The sequence below is a fragment of the Equus asinus genome, chromosome 12 (assembly GCF_041296235.1).
Source record: "Equus asinus isolate D_3611 breed Donkey chromosome 12, EquAss-T2T_v2, whole genome shotgun sequence".
Taxonomy (NCBI): Eukaryota; Metazoa; Chordata; class Mammalia; order Perissodactyla; family Equidae; genus Equus; species Equus asinus.
Window position 1 is genome coordinate 28685036 of NC_091801.1, and position 18874 is coordinate 28703909.

The window sequence follows — 18874 nt, forward strand, 5'->3', positions numbered from 1 at the left end:
GTTGTTGCTTACTTGCAGTTGAAGAAAGTAAGGGACCTCTGGCCTCAGATTCTGGGGGTGTTTCTTGCCGTTTTTTTGACCCACGGATCTTCTCCTCTTCTTTACTGGGTGTTGCAGATATACCCGTTGGGTCTTCTCTGCCAACTGAAATTAAGATTTTAAAAGATGCCATCCTCTCAAAATCACTTGTTTCTTCTCAGAAAACTCACCATATGTTCAGTTATTCAAGTTTAAGTTTTGCTATTGTTTCCTTTTCAACGCCTAGTCAGGTAGGTTTACTCTGCCTTACGTAGTTATCAGAAAATGATTTTTATTCTTAGCAGTAGGGTGGGCGTGAATGGTATTCCTATAAAATCTATTCAGTGCTTTGTAAATCCAAGCAATAATTTAATGCCAGAGTATGAATCAAATGACTTATTCAAGATGTTTTTTATTTAGATTCTAAATGGGAACTCCTTTGATAATCTGGTACTTTGCCTTCATCAAGAGGGGAAATAACTAAAACATCATTTAAACAATACTTCATGTGACTTTAACGAAATATGAGAATCAAAGAAATACACATATACCTATAAATGAAGAAAACATTAGCTATTTTTCTGCCTTTTATTTAGAAGCAAGTTGTTTTGGCGTCTTGTTCAGGAATAGATATCTCCAACCTAACTGAATAATGACTCCAACTTGACAGTATATGTTCATGATTGCCATTTGTATTTAGGATTTCAAATTTTAAGTTGTTTGTGTTTCATTCTTAAGGATTAGGCATAGTATGGCCTTTTTTTTTTCTTTTTTTCTTTTGGCGAGGAAGGGTGGCCCTGAGCTAACATCTGTTGCCAATCTTCCTCTTTTTGCTAGAGGAAGATTGTCATTAAGCTAACATCTGTGCCAATCTTCCTCTATTTTGTATGTGGGTCACCACCGCAGCACGGCTTAATGAGTGGTGTGTAGGCCTATGCCCAGGATCCAAACCTGTGAACTCTGGGCCACCAAGGCGGAGTGCGTGAAGTTAACCACTACACCACTGGGTAGTACAGCCACTTTTAAATGGTTGTAATTCATCTCATGACTGTCAGATTTTAGAAACCTCATCAGCAACAAAAATTATATAGATGTCTGATTCTACATAATAATAAATAATAGCAGCTACTTCTTAATACCACAATTGCAGTCAATAATTTAAGATGACTCATAAAATATATGTCAGCATAAGAAGGCATAACAACCTCATTAACATGGCCAACAGGAAATTAGCAGCACTTAATCATATGGAGTGATGGCACAGACTATGCAATACTGGTGTCTGAATAACTGCCCGTGATCATGTTGTCATTTATATCCTTCATGTATTATAAGATATAATTTCAGACAATAATAAGCTTTTAAACATCAAACCCTATAAAACATAAAGTCTTTCCATATGGTTTATTTACAATGCAGTGCTTAGACACTGGAGATTGAGGCTAATAAAGGAACTTTAAAATATCAAATGGAAGATCAGAAATAACTAGATACATGTCCACTGAAGATAAATGAATTCTTGGAGAGGAAAAAAATCAAAAGATTCCTAAATATAATTTAGGGTTCATTTTATTACGGTTTAATTAAGGTTCTATATTATTTACAAATAACATAGAAATCCAGGATTTACGTAGAGAAGATAATCTCTCTTCCAGTCATTGCCATAAGCATAAGAATAAGTCAATGAGTAAGAAATGGCTTTGATACTGATGGGGTTGCAGCCCAGAGGGAGAACACATAAACAATGACCTCTGGTATATATTGATAAATGCTGTACAGACACATGCATGGAGTGCCTGGGGAGGACAAAGGAGAAAGCAATTAAAGTGCCAGTCTAGAAATTATAAAGAAGCATAGAAAGGGTTGTATAACAGGTGCAGCATAAGGAGAACTGTGAAATGGGAATAAGCATCTCTTCTCTCTCTACCCTCCCTGCACCGACTTCTCAAGATTCCAGCTCATCCTCAAAACCGATGTCAACCTTTTTTTATAAACACAATAGTTGCCTTACTGGTAGGAAATTCAGGGCCTGTAAGACATTTTCCGGAAAGCTCATCCAGGACGTTCCTGTCCTTCTGTACAGAAGGCTACCGACTTTGCCTTTGGGCCAGGTGGGTCACAGATGGAGGTCCAAAATCCAAGTACCAAATGGCCTTCCAATGCATTCACCACCTATTTCTAATTGGACTGTCTTTTACCAGTGTGCTCTCTCTGTCTCTCTTTAACAACTTAAAAAAGAATGTGAACATTTATCAACCGCAACACAAAATAAAATCTGTGATGAAGATGAAGGAACAAGAATTGTCTATGTGGAAATACCATCAAAAGATATGTATTACACATATAGCTGGAACTGAATGATTAATTTATTCACTTCAGCTACTGTCTCATTATATACAAAAATTTAGTATTATGAAGATCGACTAGACATATAGGCTGCAACTCTACAAAGTGAACTAGTAAAAAACTTTTGTTTTATTTAATATCAGCTATTTAAAAAGTAAAACAAGCTAAAATTTACATAATAGCAATATGCCACGTTATCATGGCAAGCACATTTTAAATCCATGAAGTCTATTTTATTATCTGAAACATATTTTGTCATATTTTTCTAAATAAAATCATAATATACATATTCAGGATCTGATTAATTGGGCATATGATAGTATTTCACTTAGATTTTGAAGCTTGAATGATCTTAGCAGACTAGTATAAAGTGAAAATGAATTTTCCAAACATATTTTAATAAAACTTCCATAATACTTGAATCTAAAATAAACTCCTCTTATTGTAATAAAAATGTGACGTCTCTACCATATCTTCAGTCTTACATTTTCTCAGGTTACCAATACCCCAAGCCTCATGATTTGTATACAGAAGATGGCTAATACCATCAAACTAGGCTGGAATTAGAGCAAGAGGATAATTATGCATAATTATTGTGCATAATTTGTCTTCATTATGATACTTATAAAACTTGGATATATTCACTGTTACCTAGATGTTCTAAAAAAGCAATAGTACTCTGAAATTAATGAGAGGTTACAAGTTATATTGATCCAATATTCTTTCAATAATACGTAGCAGAGTGGTCTTATTATATGGAATTATAAGGGTGGGCTTATTATCTGGAACAATGGGAATGAACAGAACTTCCAAATCCTCCATACTTCCAAATAATCCATTAAGAACCTTCTCCATGGGCTCATTATGATAACTGATAATGTAAGCACATTCATACCTCTTCAAACTTTCTCCTACCTATAAGGTTTACAGTACTGTGACTGTAAATTCATCAAAGAGAGAATGAAGAGGTTTTGCTGCAGAAGCTAGTTGGCACAGCTAAATGGTAGTAATATAAATGACTTTTATTATAAATTCTCAATATACAATAAATTAATTAAATCAAAGCCTAACCAAATTGTAGGTGAAGAAACCAAGGCACAGAGAAGTTAAGTGATTTGTCAAAACTGATTAAAAGAGGGAATGAGAGGGATCTTTTATTTTCCAGGAATTTATCAACTCTATTTAAGTTGTAAAAGATACAGCATCATGAACTAGAGCAGAAACAAATGAAATTGAAAACAGAAAATCAATAGAGAAAAATCAATGAGACCAAAACCTGGTTCTTTGAAAGGTCAATAAAATCAATAAGCATCTACTCAGGCTAAGAAAAAAATGACAAAACACAAATTACTAACATTAGAAATGAAAGAAAGGGCATCATTACAGACCCCAAGCATATTAAAAGCATAATAAAAGAATACTATAAACAACTCTATTCCCACAAATTTGATAACCTAGATGCAATGAAACAATTCCCTGAAAGACACAATTTGCCAAAACTCACACAAGAAGAAGTAGACAATCTGAATAGGCCTATATCTATTAAAGAAATTGAATCAAGACTTAAAAATCTTCCAAAACAGAAAGCACCAGGCCCAGATGGTTCGCTGGAGAATTCTATCAAACATTTAAGGGAGAAATTATACCAATTTGCTACAATCTCTTTCAGAGCAGAGAGGCAGAGGGAATACTTCTTTACTCATTCTATGAGGTCAGTATTACCCTAATACCAAAACTAGATAAAGACATCACAAGAAAATAAAACTAAAAACCAATACCTCTGACGAACATAAACATAAAAATCCTTAACAAAATATTAGCAAATTGAATCCAACAATCTATAAAAAGATTAATACACCAAGACCAAACAAGATTTATCCTAGGTTATGCAAGGCGGGTTCAGATTTCAAAAATGAATTAATGTAAGGATTTTTAAGTCAGTGAAAATATTCTGTAGATACCACAATAATAGATACATGGCATTATACACTTGTCCAACTCCACAGAATGTACAACACCAAGAGTGAACCATAAAGTTAACTACGGACTTTGAGTGATTATGATATGTCAACTTAGATTCATCAATTGTAACAAACATACCATCTAATGGGGTATGTTGATGGAGGAGGTTATGCATGCGTAGGGCAGGAGGTATATGGGAAATCTTTGTTATCTTCTCCTCAATTTTTCTGTGAATCTTAACCTGCTCTAAAAAAAAGACTAAAGCTTTTTTAAAAGCTTGCTGAAAAAAAATTCACATGAGGCGCTCTTCATGTTTTTAATAATTATAACCACAAATATTTGTATAGCATTTACTGAGTACAAGGCACTATTCTATGCCTCTTAGATAGGTTAACTCATGTCACCTCACACCACCATTGAGTCAAGGTCCTCTTCATCCTCACTTTATAGAGGACAGGCATTTGGTGCAGGTGCTGTGAGAGCACACAGCTAGCAAGAGGCCAACCAGGACGTGAACCCTGGCAGTTTGGCTCTCAGACACTGAGAGCTGAAATACCACCCTTGCCTCTCTACACTGATGGACTTGCAAGCCTCTACCTGGTGCGTGAAACTAGTCAACAGGACTGCATCATCATAGGCAGGATAGAGAGGTGCCCATCATGTGATCATGAGCCTTGCCAGACCAAGAAGTATAGGGAGACACTTACATGAGGTGCAGGTGCTTCTAAGGAGGCCAGGGCCACACATTCAGAGATGCGTGCTTGGAAACAACAGGTACCTTCCCCATAGAAAGGTCTCCACTGGAGTCTCTTGAACCTTACTATTCTCTTCCTACCACTATCTCTTCTCCTATCCAAGTCCCTTTACTGCTAAGGGTGCCTGACAACTTCAACTCTGCCTTCTTGAAAACTACGACGAAAAGCTAATGCTGTAAAAAAAAAAAAAAAAAAAGCCATGGAGTTGGGCTGCTCGATCTCTGTACGTATTGAAATACAAACAACTCAAAACTTTCAACAGTTTCAAGGGGATTTTTTGGGGGGTTAGGTTCAATCTATTGCATATAGATAATCTAGTTAGAAAAAATTCTAAAAATGATAAAATGATGGGCCAGGCTTGGTTGCCTGGTAAATAGGTTCAGCGCACTCTGCTTCGGCGGCCAGGGTTCAGTTCCTGGGCATGAACCAACACTGCTGTTAGCAGCCATGCTGTGCTGGCTGTCCACATACTGAAAAATAGGATAATTGGCATGGATGTTAGCTCAGGATGAACCTTCCTCAGCAAAAAAAAAAAAAAGAAAGAAAGAAAAAAGATAAAATGGTTTGGGGAACTCTATAATCTTTTAAATAAACATCCTGTCAATCTTCATAAAATCCTGTAAATAAATAAATCCTGTTCATAAAATCATTTTCTGAGTCATTGATCCCTTTAAAAATCTGAAGAAAATCATGAGCTTCTTCCCATCTCAAATGTACACTTATGCACGTTTGAACACAATTTGTTTACTCAAAATATGTTTACTCACAATTTCAAAAGGTTCACAGATTCAGACTGAAACTTCGTACTGTAATACAATGTTATCATTCCCATTTACAGATGACAAAACAGAGGTTCAGAGATGTTAATTAACTTAATTAGGAACATACTGCTAGCATATGAAAATAAAACCCAACATTCCTGATATGAACTCTCACTCACCTTATGCTACACCATTCATTCATTCAACAACCTACTCTGAATCAGGCACTGTGTTGCATCCTAGGATCTGATGGGAACAAATGTTACCATTTGGTATTCTATGGTCAGAGAGGCCCCCCAAAATGCCAAAAGATAACTTCTAACTTAGTAGACAGAAAGGACTTCAGGGGAGCATCTGACTTCCATGCTAGTCATCAAGAGGTCAATGCTATCAGACTGAGCTTCAAAATGGGTTGAGCTATATTCTATCAACTGAACATCAGATTTGTTCTCCAAACTTACTGAAAATCCATTTTGGTGGCTTGTTCTTCATTGTTATGAGAAATAACTGGACCCAAAAATCTGGTAATTCTCTGCTCAATATCTGGTTCAAGAATTTCACATACCTTAAAATGGAAAGTTTTGGATGGGAATTGGCAGCAAGTTTAGATAGCTCAAAGGCAAATTCCATTTTACCAAGACATTTTTATGTGTTAGTAAAAAAAACCCTAATCTTTCCTCCTGTGTGTTTCCTTTGCTTTCACACGAACACAACACTTCTGACCCTTCTGGTAATTAAATGTGTGGGTCTTTTTCCACACCAAACAAGTGTGCAACACCAGCTAAGAGTCCTGCAATTTGACTCAACTCTGATACTATCCACCTGGAGACAGCATTAGATCCCACAGGTTAAGGGTTCCATCCCATGAGACTGTCCCCCACTTCAGATGCCAATCACAAGTCCAGGTTGTTAACTGTCATTCTGACTGATGAGTTATAAATCAGAGGTTCCCATGACCCTCTCTTTGGGTTTAGTTAATTTGCTAGGGCAGCTCACAGAATTCAGGGAAACACTTACTTATATTTTCCAGTTTATTAAAGGATATGACAAAGGATACAGATGAACAGCCAGATGAAGAGATACATAGGGCAAGGTCCGGGAGGGTCCCAAGCATAGGAGCTTTTGTCTCCCCATGGAGCTGGGGTGCATCACCCTTCCAGTGTAGATATGTTCACTGACGTGGAAGCTCCCCAAATCCCATACTACTAGGGTTTTATGGAGGCCTCCTCAAGTAGGCACAATCAGTTATTAACTCCATTTCCAGCCTCTCTCCCCTCTCTAAAGGATGGGGGTGGGACTGAAAATTCCAAGCTTCTAGTCATTGGTCCTTCTGATGGCTAGTGCCCATCCAGGAGCCATTCATGAGCCCACCCATAGTTGCCTCATTAGAACAAAAGATGGTCCTAGTGCTCTTATCACTTAGGAATTCACAAGGGTTTTGGAGCTCTGTACCAGCAACTGGGGGACAGACACCAATATACATATTTGCTATTATCTCACATCCTTCTTCTCTAAATTTTTTGTTACACCTTTGTTTGCCTGATCTGGCAGGAAATTCAGCATTACCTAGAAAAGTAAGGAAAAATGTAGGTAAAAGTGAAGATAAATATCTACACAAAACAGAATTTCCAATGGTGCACACCAATACAGCAAACAAAAGCCTCTGTACAGCAGCCATAGTTTGTGCTTCCTTTGTTGAAGTGTGCAGTCTAATGATTAATTAGAATCAAAATAAATCCCTTAGAGAAATTGTAGCAACTGATTCTAAAGGTATGCTTTTCATTACAGTCCTAGGTGGGGAAAACACAAACTTGATGTGAAAGCCAAAGGGCTCATGTTCAACATACGGATTTCTTCAACACTGTAGTTCTCATCTTGTGAAAATGGAAAAGTATTACTAGAAACTATTTTGAAGAAATGTTGGTGTTTCCACACCATTCCTCAGAATTCCTAGGATTCACTATGTTATAATAAAATTTCCAAAGCAATGTTACCAGCATTCTTGCCCTTATTAAAACAGGAAGTTGACTCAGTATAGTTAGAAATGACATCTTTAGGGTTAACATTTCTTAAAACAGTCTATTTCTGTACAAACATTGACATTTATGATACTGGTAGTGAGATTCCCCAAATCAACGAGAACTTCTTGGTCAATCCAGGTGTCCACAACATTAGAGAGAGAACTACTTTGTAAACATTCATTATCAGTTTTTCCCAATTCTGAGAATACTAACAGGTAACATACAGAACACACTACCTCAAGACAGCCCAAACCTTGAAAATGTCATCCAAGGCCACAAAGGTCAGCTAACTTATAGTAATGTTCCAAAGATTCTTGCCTGAAGGCCATGTCAACAAATGTCTCCATATATAATATTTATACCACGTCCTATAAAATGGGCTCTCTTCCTTTAAGTCTATTAATTGCTTCTTCCTACTGAACCCATAAAAGAGAGAATTTTACCCCTCCCTTGTCCATGACTCTATCTAGGTTCTTGAATTCCCATACGATGACAAAATATATAATGAGCTACACATAATGTATTGGGCTAAAACATCACATCAATACAAAGCAGTGCTGTAGTCACCTTTACAAATTGAAAATCATCATGACTGAGATGGTATGATTATAAGAATTTTAAGTTTCCTTTTAATTTGAAAGTCTAGAATTCTTTGGAAAGTCCTTGAGGAAAAATAATCTTTCTATACCTGAGGTCTATAGCTTTATAGTATGTTTGAAAATCCTCCCATTCATTGTTGTTAAGTGAAAAGAGATACCTGCAATGAATGTCTAGTATCCACTAGAACTTTCATAAAGGTTAATCCAACTAACAGATGAAATTCCATGATTATCCTCATGGGTTAATCCAAATAGTAAGAGCTTGTTGATCACAGGAATTTGCATCTAATCATAAGGCTAACCTGTAAGATCTAAGCATGATACCTGATAGCTCAAAGTCAGGGCAAGAGAAAGTCTCTGTGCAACCAGGACAAACAGGAACCTCTAGGCAATCAATCCCCCACAGGATGGACAACTAGTGCCCAAACTGCACTTTTTATCTCTGAGACTGCTAGAATCACTATGGGACATTCAGATTTAAGAATTGAGTGAACAATTCCACTTCTGGTAATTTATGCTAAGAAAAAATTTCATACAAGTGCAAAAATATGTATATACATGAATGATCATCCCAACACTGTTCATAGTAACAAAAAATTAAACAATAAAATATCCAACATCAGGGGATTGGTTAAATAATTTGTGGTAAATGCATCAATGCAACTCATTTGAAAATATGGTGTAAATTTATGTCTATTGATGAAAATAATTTATTTTTTTAAATAATAGAACACACAAAATTGTTTCACATATATACACAAACTTGTTTCACACATAGACACAAGACTTAAGCCTCATTTTTTGTTTGAAAATATACTTTTAGTATATTTAGAGAAAAAGGTAGATAAATATATACAATACATACTTTCACAGAAAAAAGTCATTAAAAGATATACATCAAAATGTAAATAGTTTTTATCTATGGATAAACTGCTACCTATTTTCAAAATTTTGCACAAATGCATGTACTATTTGTATTAAAAAAAGAAAAGAAAAAATAAATTATATAAACAGACTACAGATGCCTATCACCGGTTTAATCAATATATCATCAGAAGAATCAGCCCTAGCCCTATGGACTATAAGCTTTTAAAGTTAACTCACAATTGCTGAGGGTACTCAATTCTTTTTTCAAAAACATTATCAAGTAATAAGAGTATGGTTTCAAAAGACAATAAAAAATGATAGACCTACTTTTCAAAGTAAGATTAAATGATATAACCCCTGCTTTTCAGTGTCTGGCATAAAATAACTGCCCACAAATGTTAGCCGTTATTACTAACACAAGAGCTTTCATATACGTATATTTGCTTGATCCCCAACAGTTCTACTGGGTAGAGGGGGAAGGTACTCCTGTTATGTCAGTTACACAGACACAGAAACCAGAGCTTTGAAGTTAGTTAGCTAAACTAGGACCATACAGCTGACAAATAGAGAAGAAAACGCAAACCTCTATGCTCTAGTAATAGAACTAAATGGTAGAGCCTGTAAAAAAGAATGACTTCATATCTATCGATTCTATTGATACTGATATTCTAGGTTGTCAAACATGACTTTTGTTCTCTCTCTCTTACATATTGCCACAAATTATTTTTTCTTCTATTCCTCCTCTCCTTTTCTAATTGTTGCTCTCTCTTCTTTCTCATCTTTTCTTCACTAGCCCTTCCTTTGTATTATTTCTCCTTTCTTCCTGTGCTCTTCCAGCATGGTTGCTGTCCCCTGCTAGCTGTCTCTCCTTGCTTTTTCTTCTATTCCACGCTTATCTTTCTGCTTCCTCTCAAGTGATCTGGTTCCCTTCAGAGCTCCGGAGACACACGGCATACCCATTTTGTTGAGTAGGAGTACCACTCTGTGCCAGCTTGTGGAAAAACAGAGGGTGGGGGGAGTGCTGGTACAGACAGCAGTAAGTTAAGGTGTACAAGCCCAACAATTTGCAAAATTTTTAAATATGGCAACTAAAGACTGAAAAGGAACTGATGCAGATAACACAAAGAACAGGGCCAGATATACCATCATGTTAAATCAAGCTCTTTATGTTCTTATTTTAAATTATCTTCTGTAGAATATTTTATATATCTATCCATTATTATATATAAAATACCCTACAGATAGGATATACATATATATCTATATAATATCCAAGTATTTATATAGCCATATAAAGTATAGGTAGACTTTGATAAGAAAAGGCAAGTTAAATAAGACACTCACTAAGAAAATCATCTAAATTTTAATTAAGCCACAATCCATGGGACTACATCAGGCAAAATTAGATAGCAAACTAAATTTTGAGATAATTTAAGAACACAATAGAGTATCTCATTAGCCTCTGTATTCAAGTAAATACATTCTAAGCTTAGACTGTTTAAATAAAGTCCTCAGATCCTCATTTCAATTTGCTAGAGAACCTGAACTTAAGATATGAGAAATCAGTTTCAAAATATTCACATTTCTGTCCTATCCTTAGACTTTTTTTCCAAACCCTATTTTTAATTCAAATTTCATTGTGTTGATCTTTTTTCTACCTCATTTTATACTGTGACATTAAAAATTAATAGCAATGAAGCTGAGAATGTTTTTAACAGCCCCATCTCCTCTTAGTGTATATGGAGATACCCTTAAATAACAAAATACACGTGTGCACGCACACATACAAACATGAACACACATACCCAATTTCAAAAACTTGAAAGGAGTTTAATGTGGAAAAAACTCTATAACCAACATTAAATATCTGAGAATTTAAGGTAAGTGATCTTCATTTTGTTTTGTCTTACTGCTTCTAGAATAACAGTGACAAAAAAGTCTAACAGCAGAGATTTGCTGAGTAAAAATGTGATCAAATTATCAGACACTGTACACAAACCATCAAAAAACAAATGATAATGGAAGTATTTCAGAGTAAACATACATTTGATAACTTGTGGATAGAAGAAAACACTTCCATTCTTGGTATAAATAACTGGTTTTGCCTGTCCATCTGACTGAAGTCCAACAAACAATCCTGGGTTCTTCACAGATTCCAGGCTTATAGATGCATTTTCCAAGTTCTTCTTAATTTTAAAATGACAGTCAATATCTCCTGTACCCTAAGATCAACATAACATGATTTCATAAATATGAGCAAACACTGAAGGGCAGAATTTAAAACCAGTCATTTCACAAGAATATTATTTTGCTTCATTTTCAAAGCCTCATGACAATTCTAGAACCTTTTTGCATAAATTGCACCATGTGCTTGACCCCATTTCATACGATCCAGAAACAGAGACCACGTAATTGGCTGAGGCAAGGGTGTATGCCCCAGATGAAGGGCTCTGAATCACAGAAGAACTTCAACTTAAGGAGAGTGCAATGTATGCTATATTTCATTTCAGAGTTGCCTATCTCTATCAATGAATAGATAATACTAAAATGTGAAATCTTCCTTTGGGAAATTACTCTAAAATAATGACGGAAAAGAGGGCAATTCTTATCATAGGTACAAATATATATCAATTTTCTGTGCTATTCCACATGTTCTGGATTGAATTTTCACCAGTAAATACAGTTCACATAAATTACTCAAAGACTGTATAGCAAAACATTCGAGAATTAGATGCCTAGGACTGATCAACATACCTTTCAGAGCATCAAAATAACTTCTTTTTTTAAGGCATTTATAATCTCTTATTAGAAAATATTTCACATTTTTCACCTATATTGCTTTAAAAAGTTTTCTTATGAGATTGAGGAGTTATAGAAAACAAATTTTGTGAGAATGAATTAAAATTTCCAATAGCAGCTATTATTTATAAAAGATGATTATAATTTGATCTCTACCCTCAAATGTGAGCTGCCTATAGGTAAGAACTATGTGTGTTGTCTGTTTCTTTCTCATAATATAAATATGAATTAAGCAACTCCTATCTTCTGTTCGTGGTATGGATACAATAAAAATTTGGCTTTGATTTGTTCACGGCCAAGTAGAGGACACAACCACACATACAAATAATAACAATATAATATGTAAAGCAAATAGCATAGAGATGGACTCCTTGGATTTGGGGAGGAAAAAAAGCACTAAACTCAGGAAAATAGGAAGGGCTTCCTGAGGAAGGTGAAGCTGAGAAGTGTTAAATAACAACTCAGCTAAGTAGAGGAAAGTGAGGGATGGAAGGTAGGGAATTTCAGGCAAAGGGGCAGCATGAACCAAGGCTAAGAGGCAGCAGGCAGCACAGTGTGTGGATGAACAAGCTTCCTGATGTTGCTGGACAGAGAGAAGGAAGTGAATCCAGAAATGCAGGATCAGTTTGTATGCAACATAGGGAGTCTAAGCCTTATTTTAGCCCATGGGAGCCACTGAAGCATTTTAACCAGAAAAGTGATATGGACAGATCTCAAATTGTCTTCAGGAAATTTCTTGAATGACTCTCTAATACCTTTACAAAAGAAAAAACTCATCTACCCTATCAGTATGCACCCCTTTGCAGATTTCTAACAATGATCAACAGAATCTCAGTTCTCTCCTGTTCTTCGAGTATGTAGCCTTGAAGCTCCCTTTTATTATTATTATTTTTTCAAATAGATTCTATTTTTTAGAATAGTTTTAGACTTACAGAAAAACTGAGATAGTACAGAGTTCCCATATACTCACACCCAGTTTCTCCTATTATTAACATTACATTAGTATGATACATTTGTTACAATTAAGGCCAATGCTGATCCATTACTAATACTTTATTGAAATTTCCTTAATTTTTACCTAATATCCTTTTACTGTCCAGGATTCCATCCAGGATACATTACCTGTAGTCCTCATGTCTCTTTAGAATCCTCTTGGCGGTGGCGGTTTCTCAGACTTTCCTTGTTTTTGATGACCCTGACAGTTTTGAGGCATACTGGTAAGGTATTTTGTAGGATGCCCCACTAGAATACTTCTGATCTCTTCCTCATGATTAGACTGGGGTTATGAGATATTGGGAGGGAGACCATAAAGGTGACGTGCTGCTTTCATCATATCATATCAAGGGTGCATTCTACCAACATGACTTATCTCTATTGATGCTGACCTTGATCACATGGCTAAGGTAGTGTTTGTCAGATTTCCCTACTAGAAAGTCACTATTTTTACCCTCATTTCCATACTGTACTCTTTGGAAGGAAGTCACTATGTGCAGCCCATACGTAAGGTGCATAAGTTATGCTCCACCTCCTTGAAGGCAGAATATTTCACATAATTTTTCTGGAATTCATCTGCACGGGAAATTTGTCTCTTCTCTCCATTTATTTACTCATTTGTGTGTATCATTATAGACTCATGAATATTTACTTTTTCCTTTGGGTTATAATCCAATACTGCTTTATTTACTTTGTTGCTCAAATTGTTTCAGTTTTGGCCACTGGGAGATCCTTCAGTTGGCATCCAGGTCCCTCTGACATATTCCCATAAGTAAGTTTGTGTTGGCTGTTTTTGAATACTTCTTTACTTCCTGGCATTACAAGATGCTTCAAGTTCACCTTGTATGTTTCCTGCCCCCTAGACCTAGGATCAGCCACTTTTCCAAGAAGCCCTAGTTCCTTTTATTGGAGAATGTTATTAGAAACCAAGATGTGGGCACTAGGTCTGCATGTTGCTACTGGGCTGCTGTTGCTTCTAGGTCCTCTCACCTAACAGAGAAAAATATATGTGTTTATACTAACTCATGTATATATATTATTTGTAAATATTTCTATATGCAACCATTTGCATTTGTATTCCACTAAACATGAATTCATACTGATGTCTCCAATTCTAATGGATTACCACACATTCTTGCTTCCTCCCCTTGTTTATCTGTAAACTCCGACTCCTACAATAAGAAACCGGGCTCTCACCATCTGCCACCCATTTACATAGTTGTTCTATTCCAATATACATTTGTAGTGGTATCAGAATTGTTAACCCATATTCCCATGGGATACAACTTTATCACTAGAGTACAGTGCTTACATGCAGTTACCTTTTGCTTTTAGTCTTACTGACTCCATTCATTTCCAAAGATACTTAGGTCAGGATTTCTTCCCCAAATCCCCTTCATAGAATTTGTTTCACACATTTTTAATAGTTAAATTCTCTTGTCATAGTCTGCATTCCTTCTTGGGATTTCTAAACCTCTTGAATGATTTTTTTTTAATTTGCCTACATTAAGTTTCACTCGTGCTATACAGTTCTATAAATTTTGATAAATGCATAATGCCCAGTATCCACCATTATAGTAGTATACAGGATTAATTTTTCTGCCCTAAAGATTGCCTATGCTTCACCTATTCATCCGTTCTACCCTCCCCTCAACCCTTAGAACGCACTGATCATTATACTGTCTCTATAGTTTAGCATTTTCCAGAATGTCATATAATTAGAAACATAATTTGTAGCCTTTTTATACTGGTATATTACACCTAGCAATATGTATTTAAGTTTTCTCAATGTCTTTTCATGGCTTGATGGTTAATTTATTTTTAGTGTTAAAGAATATTCCATTGTACAGATGGAATATTTATCCATTCACCTATTGAAGGACATCTTGGTTGCTTCCAGTTTTTGTTAATTATGACTAAAGCTGCAATAAACATTCATGTACAAGTTCAATTTTGTGAAAAGTGTAAGGTCTGTGTCTAGATTCAGTTTTTTACATATGGATATCCAATTGTTCCAGCATCATTTGTTGAAAAGCCTATCCTTTCTCTATTGGATTGCACTTGTTCCTTTATCAAAGATAAGTTGACTATATTTATGTGGTTCTATTTCTGGGCTCTCTATTCTGTTCCATTGATCTGTCTACTCTTTTACCAATACCACACTGTCTTGATTACTGTAGCTTTATAGTAAGTCTTGAGGTTGAGTAGTGTCAGTTCTTAAACTTTATTCTTCTTCATTGTGTTGGCTATTCTGGGTCTTTTTCCTCTCCATATAAACTTCAGAATCAGTTTGTTGCTATCCACAAAATAGCTTGTTGAGATGTTGATTGGGATTGTGAGAATCTACAGATCAAGTTGGGAAGGACTGCCAACAACACTAAGTCTTCCAATCCATGAACACAGAATATTTGTCCATTTATTTAGTTTCTTTGATATTTTTCATCAGAGTTTTATAGTTGTCCACATATAGATCCTGTCTATATTTTGTGAGATTTATACCTAAGTATTTTTTTGTGTGCTAATGTAATTGGTGTTGTGGTTTTAATTTCAAAATCCAATTGTTCATTGCTAGTATATAAGAAAGCAACTTTTGTGTGTTAATCTTGTATACCGCAGGTTTGTTATAATCAGTTATCAGTTCTAGGGTTTTTTTGGTGTTGATTCTTTGGATTTTTTTACATAAACAATAAAGTCATCTGTGAACAAAGATAGTTTTATTTCTTCCTTGCAATCTGTATAAAGTCTGTTTCCTTGTCTTATCGTATTGCTTTAGCTAGGACTTCCAATACAATCTTGAATAGGAGCAGTGAGAGTGAACATCCTTGCCTTGTTCCTGATTTCAGTGCAAAAGCATCCAGTTTCTCACCAGTAAGTATGGTATTAGCTATAAGACTTTGTAGATATTGTTTTTTTTTTTTTTGAGGAAGATTAGCCCTGAGCTAACATCTGCTGCCAATACTACTGTTTTTGCTGAGGAAGACTGGCCCTGAGTTAACATCCATGCCCATCTTCCTCTACTTTCTATGTGGGACACCTACCACAGCATGGCTTGCCAAGCGGTGCCATGTCTGCACCCGAGATCCAAACCAGTGAATCCCGGGCTGCCACAGCAGCAGAATGTGCACACTTAACTGGTGCACCACCAGGCTGGCCCCAAGATTTTGTAGATATTCTTTATCAAGTTGAGAAAGTTGTTCTCTATTCCTAGTTTGCTGAGAGTTTTTCTTTTTATTTTCACCACCAATATTTAATTAGCCATTAAGACCCACTGACTACTCCACAACAATATCTATCAAATTTGACAAACTCTTCAATTTAGTTGTTACTTCCCAAATCTCAGTCCCACATCACCTTTTGCCTAGATCACTACAACCACCAGCTGAAGTGAGGATCATATTTTTGGATTCTTAAACCAATATATTGTCACTGCTAATTGTTACAAGACTCTCCAACCTACTGGATCAATAGTAATCATTATGTCTTGGGTAAGTAGAATCTAGCCTAGAACAAATAAATCTTTGCTCAAATAGAAGTTTCCAAATAGAAGAGTTTTAAGAAAGCTATGTCAAATAAGAAATCAGAAGGGAGGTGTTTTTCCTTTGCAAAAACAAGCTTTATTGTGAGAGAAAATGGTTACCAAAAGAAATTCCAGAACTGGACTTTATATACTTAGAGCTGAGCCTGGAGGACTGGACACCATAGAGTTTCAATGATAAAGCCCTGAAAAGGTAGATACCATATATGACACAGAGGAAATTTCTACCCCACAGGAAGAAGATAAATCCATCTGGTGTTGAGAGGAGAGGCCTGGGGTAAATGGTCTGGAAGAGAGACGGGATGTCCTTTTTAAAACCCCACTTGAAGCTGATTCTTGGTGTAGCAGAAAACTAAGGGGCAGTGAAACATTCATGTATATTGTAGGGGAGAATCTCAAAAACTGAGGGGCTATTCTGAGAAATTTTAATATTTCCCTTATAGCATCCTAGTATTCAGCATAGTACTGAACAATATGGGGCCATCAAGAAGATGAATTAGAAATGTCTAAGGGAGGAGTCTGAGCAGATGACACTGATATAGCGTCCTAGCTTCTCCATAACCCACATAAAGACATCAGGGGATCCAGAAGTTATCCCATGCCCCAGCGGTAGGCTCAAGCACTGAGAAAACTAGTGACCTGGGAGAGGGCTGGACTTGCTACAAGTTGGACACAGAGTTGGAAACTTTGAGACACAAAGGCTAGGTAGGCATCTAAAGCTCAACATTACCCAAAATGTTCAGGCTACAATATCAGCCTCATTTGAAATTATATCAGATCGAGATGTCCAGGGACAAACCAAATCAGACACACTGCAGCAGACCCAGTGTGGGCCTGAAGAAGAATATATGTCCAGTGGCTGTTTCTCATGACTTGTTTTTCAAGATTTTACACCCAGGTATCAACCAAGGATGAAGGAAAAGAAAAAAAATAAAAGAAACCCTGACTTATTATTGACCTGTAAGGAACTAACCTTTGAACTAGATAGAAACCAAGATATGTAAGCATCATTTTGGCTGCAAAAAAATCAATCAACTGAGCTAAGCATACTGGAACATGCTAGAACTACTAGTGTACTTTAGGCAAACCGTGCGCTTTTGAGTCAAACTGTGTTTTGTTATAGTATTCTCATAGTTATTCTTGCAAACTTTAGGTTCTCCATAAACTACCTGGTCTTCAATATAGAGGCCGGATTTATCTTACCAGTCTACTATCTCCCCAAACTTGAAACAGATATCCTACTAAAAACAGATGTCATCTTCAGCCAGCCCTGATGGCCTAGTAGTTAAATTTGGCACACTCTGTTTCGGTGGCCTGGGTTCCATTCCCAGGTGCGAAACCACACCACTTGTCTGTCAGTAGCCATGCTGTGGTGGTGACTCACATAGAAGAACTAGGAGGACTTACAACTAGAAAATACAACTATGCTCTGGGACTTTGGGGAGGGAAAAAAAGGAAAAATAGGAAGAATGGTAACAGATCTTACCTCAGGTAAAATCTTTCCACGGCAAAAAAAAAGGGATGTCAATTTACATTAAAGACCTCAAGCAACTGCCCATGACTCACACAATTGAAAACTCTTTCCCTGACATATCTCTTTCCTTATCAATGCTGAACTTTGTACCTAACCTCTGTCAATGTACTTTCAGACTAATGTAATTATCTGTTTACATTCTTTTTTTCCCCTTCTAGATTGCAAGTTCCCTGAGGGCAGGGGGCATGTCTGAATATATCTACTGTAGCACTAACAATGGGCACACTTTCTTCCTTTCAGTAGAAACTCAATAAATGTTTGTTAACTCTAAAAAAGAAGTTCACTTTTTGCTAATTTCCAACCTCATAATTTGTTCATGTAATGTCTTCCCTTCTCTTTTTTTGATAATGAAAAATTAGATTATTCCATCTAAAATTTGCCATTCCAGGTGATGGGGTTCAGGACACAGTACTCCAAAAATATGGCACCTTAGTATATTGAATATTTCAAGATGAAGGAATCTGTAAAACAGAAGGTGCAGGAAGGATTTTCTGATCTTCCTCTGAAGCAGGTCATAAGACCCTCATGTGAGAGGTCCCCTCCCCATACCAGCAGGAAAGAAGCATCCTTATCTCTGAAAACAGAGGGATGCTGAGAGGAATCTGAGTGAGCAGGCCTTGCTGTTTCCCTCAGTTTAAGACACTTCGCTCATACTCTTTTTTGGTCCTATCACATGTTTCTACA

The 18874-nt window shown here is 36.3% G+C and overlaps 1 protein-coding gene across 18 annotated transcripts in view; it reads right to left on the bottom strand.

The window, feature by feature from the left end:
• Positions 1 to 18874, bottom strand: part of RP1 (RP1 axonemal microtubule associated) — a 449795-nt gene that overhangs the window by 148798 nt on the left and 282123 nt on the right. For all 18 annotated transcript variants that reach the window (XM_070481272.1, XM_070481271.1, XM_070481268.1 and 15 more), the window contains 2 exons: positions 11374 to 11551; positions 13 to 144 (listed from right to left, as the gene is read on the bottom strand). In XM_070481272.1, coding sequence (XP_070337373.1) covers positions 13 to 144; positions 11374 to 11551 — 310 coding nt within the window. The remainder of the gene's footprint in view (positions 1 to 12; positions 145 to 11373; positions 11552 to 18874) is intronic.